General features: G+C 51.2%; 2 protein-coding genes across 2 annotated transcripts in view; both read right to left on the reverse strand.

The window, feature by feature from the left end:
- Nucleotides 1-2,371, reverse strand: part of LOC108802597 (calcium/calmodulin-dependent protein kinase II inhibitor 1-like) — a 15,855-nt gene extending 13,484 nt beyond the window's left edge. The window contains exon 1 of the mRNA XM_018574456.1: nt 2,368-2,371. The gene's annotated coding sequence lies outside the window, so the exon portion shown is untranslated. The remainder of the gene's footprint in view (nt 1-2,367) is intronic.
- Nucleotides 1-5,059, reverse strand: part of MUL1 (mitochondrial E3 ubiquitin protein ligase 1) — a 6,949-nt gene that overhangs the window by 1,112 nt on the left and 778 nt on the right. Inside the window, exons 2-5 of the mRNA XM_018574451.1 lie at nt 4,378-4,490; nt 2,771-2,858; nt 1,626-1,746; nt 6-690 (exon numbers count right to left, since the gene is read on the reverse strand). Coding sequence (XP_018429953.1) covers nt 6-690; nt 1,626-1,746; nt 2,771-2,858; nt 4,378-4,488 — 1,005 coding nt within the window. The 5' untranslated portion in view covers nt 4,489-4,490. The remainder of the gene's footprint in view (nt 1-5; nt 691-1,625; nt 1,747-2,770; nt 2,859-4,377; nt 4,491-5,059) is intronic.

The following is a 5,059-nucleotide window of genomic DNA, read 5'->3' on the forward strand; positions in this document are numbered from 1 at the left end:
ATGGCGTTCCTGCACACGGGGCACTTTTTGGGCGCGGGCAGAGCCTGGTAGCACTGGTAGCAGGAGCAGACGTGGCCACACTCCAGGAAGACGGAGGATTTCTGGTTGGCCAGGCAGATGATGCATGTGTTCCTGGCCTCCTCGGCCCCGTCCTCCCCCAGCCTCTCTCTGGCCTCCTCGAACTCCTGCTGAAGCTTCTTCAGGCGCTGCTTCTCCCTGCAGTGCCTGTACTGGCGCCGGAGGATGAAGAAGAGGGTGACGCAGGTGGCCACGCCGCACAGGAGGCACAGCACCTTCCACACGCGCACCTGGGACTCCTGCCTCTGCACCAGGGACTCGAAGTCTAGCTTGCTGAGGTAATAGCGCATGCCGGCCTTCGGAGGCTGCAGCTTGATCGTCTTATTGTCCAGGACCAGCTCGCCCACCCCCGTCACCGTCGCCCCGATTTGCAGCATCTCCTCCGTCTCCTGGACCCCCTTGGGGCGCTCGCCGGTCAGGAAGTGTCCCAGCGTGTTGCTGAAGGACTGAACGGCGGGGTGAAACTTCTCGTAGATGGTCTCCAAGTCTAACTCGGTGGCCTCTAACGGCTTCACGACTCGGACGGCGAGGCCGCCGGCCTCCGCTTCCTCCGGGACCAGGTCAAAGGGCACCGTGTTCGTTCGCTGGTGGATGACTTTCTCGTGGTCATTCCTGAGGGAAAAGGTCAAACCCTTAAATGTTTGTATGTTGAAGAGGACCCGATCCCTTCCTGTCTAGGGCTAGCTCTCCCATCCCCCCTCTGACACTAATACTTGAAATCTGACCTTCGTCCTCCCCTTCAGTCTTCTACCTGGCCTCCGTCCTTCCCTTCATTCTTCTATCTGACCTCCGTCCTCCCCTTCAGTCTTCTATCTGACCTCCGTCCTCCCCTTCAGTCTTCTCTCTGACCTCCGTCCTTCCCTTCAGTCTTCTCTCTGACCTCCGTCCTTCCCTTCAGTCTTCTCTCTGACCTCCGTCCTTCCCTTCCGTCTTCTATCTGACCTCCGTCCTTCCCTTCAGTCTTCTCTCTGACCTCCGTCCTTCCCTTCAGTCTTCTCTCTGACCTCCGTCCTTCCCTTCAGTCTTCTATCTGACCTCCGTCCTTCCCTTCAGTCTTCTATCTGACCTCCGTCCTTCCCTTCAGTCTTCTATCTGACCTCCGTCCTTCCCTTCAGTCTTCTATCTGACCTCCGTCCTCCCCTTCAGTCTCCTATCTGACCTCCGTCCTCCCCTTCAGTCTTCCATCTGACCTCCGTCCTCCCCTTCAGTCTTGCACAGTTGTCCCGGCTCCTCTTCCCCTGATATCACTGAACAATGGGAGCTTCTCACAATGTGCATTAGAAGCTGCAGCGAGATAGATCCCGCCTCATTTTCTGACTGAAGGACGTCCAGCATCATCTAGGCTTTTCCTCCCCAGCCTGACTCTCCCTGGCCCCGCCCCTTTCATTCATTGGATTTCAGTTCTGTCCATCCTGGAGGCTCAGCGTCACATGTGGGCGTTACCCCGGGTGGTCAGCATGCAAATAGATCCTGCCTAGGACCGCCCACTCCTCCGGGTTCCCACACACGTGTTACATTTGGCTGACCCGTCAGGCAATGGGACTCACCACAGATGCGTGGTCCGGTTCCAGACCATCTTGTGCTCCTTCAGGGACAGTCTGTGGATCACTCCTTTACAGCTGTCCATGAACTGACTGCTGAGGGAATCCTTTGCCGCTCGCACCACGCCTGAAAAATAAACGCACATCATCAAAGCCGGGAGAAAAGAAGGAGCGCGGCACTCTCAGTACTATATCGTCCAATCACAGGCTGAAGGGCAGGAACGTGACCCCGCTTTAATGTGAAGCCACCATCACCGTCCTGACACTGCCATGTAAGTCCCGGAAGGACTGGAGGAGCATTACAAAGCCAATGGAGAATAAAACCGCTTGCGTGGAAGTATCCCAACTATGTGTTCTGCATTGAAGCTGGTCTCCGGGATACCCCTAAAATGGCTTCTTAACTTCCTTTAGGTTACCCTAACCTTACTCTCTCCTTTAAAGGAGAACTATGGGGTCAGGGCTTTTCCCCATAGTTCTCCTTAGGGTAACGGGAGGACACAAACTAGCTACAGCTCCCTATATACTGAGACGCCGCAGCTGAAGCGGATCCCGACAATTGTGTCTGGATCCGCCCAGCTGCGTGACTGACAGCTGGCTCCTCCTATCTAGAGGCAGAGCCAGCTGTACCCGCCCCCTCCCCCGTCCGTTCCGCCACTCAGAGCAGGAGGATCGGAGCGGGGAGGGGGGAATAGGGATTAGCAATGGTGATAGATGGGGTGGTGGTCGGTAGATGGGGTGGTGAGGAAACCAAAGGGAGATGCTGATTGGTTGCATTGGCAACTTCTCCAGATTCTGTTTGTTCCAGTTTTGATAAATCCCCCTATCCCCCCCCGTAATCAGTAGGTGCCACCTAGGCCATTTTGCACAAGGGGGAGGCGGGTGGGCGGTCGGGAGTTGTGGGGAGTAAGCCCCCCATTAGTCAGTGAGGAAACCACAGAAGCTGTATGTTATATGAACAAGTCATCTTCCTCTGCTGCAGGGAAACTCATGGGCTTCATGTACAATGGCCGATGAATACAGACACTAGACTACATGAGGCCCGCTGTGTTCTTTGTCCTCTTCGCCTGCGAGTTAGCGCCCGTCATGTGACTCTCAGCAGATGAACCAATTCCAAGACATCTATGCGTGACATATAAATCTGGTCAGTGTACCTTCAATAACGGCATACGGGACGCACTTCCCGGGCAAGTCCATGAGGAAGTTCTGCAAGTCATTGTCCAGGGAGATTTTCTTGGCTCCCTTAAAGAGAAGAAACAATAGAAACTTTATTTACTCATCAGAATGCGACATATCTTCCATCCCGGGTCAATAGTTCTCCTTTAATAAGAAGCTAAGACAGCATCACTGCTCCTTTATCCATCTATAAATATAGGGATGCACCGATACCAGTATTTTGGTACTGAGTAGGAGTACCGTTATTTTTTTTTCGGCATTCGCCGATATCAATTACCGAGTACCGGAAGTCCCATTCAGGAAGCCAGGCGGCGTGGAAAGACTCGCCACCCGGCATCCCAATTAACAAGAAAGCCGTCCCCATGCTTCTCGCCACTATGCGACGAGATAGCATGGAGCCGGCTTGCTGGCCAATCATGGAAGCCGGGCGCTGTGTAATGACGCGACGCCATGCTTCCTGATTGGCCGGCGGCCGCCCTCGTCATGAGATGACGAGGGAGCATGAAGCCGGCTTCCCGGCCAATCAGAATGCTGCATCATTACACGCGCCCGGCTTCCTGATTGGCCAGCTTCCCAACCAATCAGGAAGTCGTGCAGCGCGTCATTACACGCTGCCCGGCTTCCTGATTGGCCGGGAAGTCGGCTCCATGCTCTCTCGTCACAAGTGACGAGAGAGCATGGAGCCGCTTCCCGGCCAATTAGGAAGCCGGGCAGCGTGTAATGACGCGCTGCCTGGCTTTCTGATACAGGAAACATCGGGCTAGGCATTGGAGCATTTGGGTGAGTACGAGTACTCGGCATCGGCACCGATACTAGTATTGGTGCTTCCCTATATAAATATATATACACAACAAAGAGCTCTGATATGAAAGTCTAAACAGGTCCCACATCCCGATACAATGTGATGCACAAGCCCCGTAAAGTAAACAAAAACCTAACTTCCCTGACTAAGCCAAATCCTTCTTCACTTGTGTCTCACCCCTCCCCCTCCCAGACACCGGAGCTCACAGTGGAAGGGTTTCAGCAGCAGAGGCCGTGCTGTCAATCCAGAAAGAAGTGGGCTGGGCTAGGAGTGGTCAGGTGATGACTGACAAGCTAAAGGCTTATAAATCAGCAGTAATAGCCACACCCCCTACAACAACTTCTCCTCCCACTGTAGTGCAAGTGGGCAGAGCCTACATGAGAGGGACAACTCTGTTCTGAATTCAGGAGCAGTGCAGCATAGTTGTCACCCCTATCACAGGAAGTTGAATTCAGTTGACTTTCACTGGCGGGATCAACAGGTATTTGTGGGACTTTGCAGGGGAATAAGAGAAAACTGAAAAGCGCAGATGAACTTCTAATAAAGTTGTGCAGAATAGATTTGATTTTGAAATAGGAAGCCATAGTTCTACTTTATGTAGGCTACCCATAAGAAGTTATTTTCCCAGATGCCATTGTCCCAGTTCTCTTCCCTTCCTCTGTGGGATTTCCAATTCTAAAAGGTCCATATCCAGATACAGAGCTGTTCTAGCGAGGAGAAAATAAATCCATATACAGAGGAATACAACACCAAATGTAAAAAGAAAGGCGGTGACAATTTAACCTTCAGTGACTGAGCAGCGAGGTACTTATGACGGTACACCGTGTAGAAGATGGCGGTAACTGCAGAACTAGAAGCCAGAAGGATGATCTGCCCGAAGCTCGGCCGTTCCATGTCTGCGGATAAAAGGTGGATCGGGATCAGTGACAATCTACTGAACAATCAAACTGCACCGATAAATTATTCTGAGCGTCTGAAAATTGACTTTTCCAATTATGTCATCCCATAAAATAAATGGCAATGTCTAAACAGTTGCGGAAACTGAACACACTACACACACCCAAAGAACTTTCTAGAAGTATATAGAGCGAGTGTAGTATATCCTGATCTTCTGCCTCCCTCACACCTGCAATTCCCAAATGTCAAATGATGGCCAGAAGATGCTGTGTAAATCTAGTAGCTGAAGAAGTGTTTATAAACATTGATCAGAGGGGGATAGAGAGATACAAAGTAACATTGTTTATAAACATTGATCAGAGGGAGATAGAGAGATACAAAGTAACATTGTATATAAACATTGATCAGAGGGGGAGATAGAGAGATACAAAGTAACATTGTTTATAAACATTGATCAGAGGGAGATAGAGAGATACAAAGTAACATTGTATATAAACATTGATCAGAGGGGAGATAGAGAGATACAAAGTAACATTGTTTATAAACATTGATCAGAGGGAGATAGAGA

Source organism: Nanorana parkeri, unplaced genomic scaffold (genome assembly GCF_000935625.1).
Source record: "Nanorana parkeri isolate BGI_ZX_2015 unplaced genomic scaffold, ASM93562v1 scaffold2975, whole genome shotgun sequence".
Taxonomy (NCBI): domain Eukaryota; kingdom Metazoa; phylum Chordata; class Amphibia; order Anura; family Dicroglossidae; genus Nanorana; species Nanorana parkeri.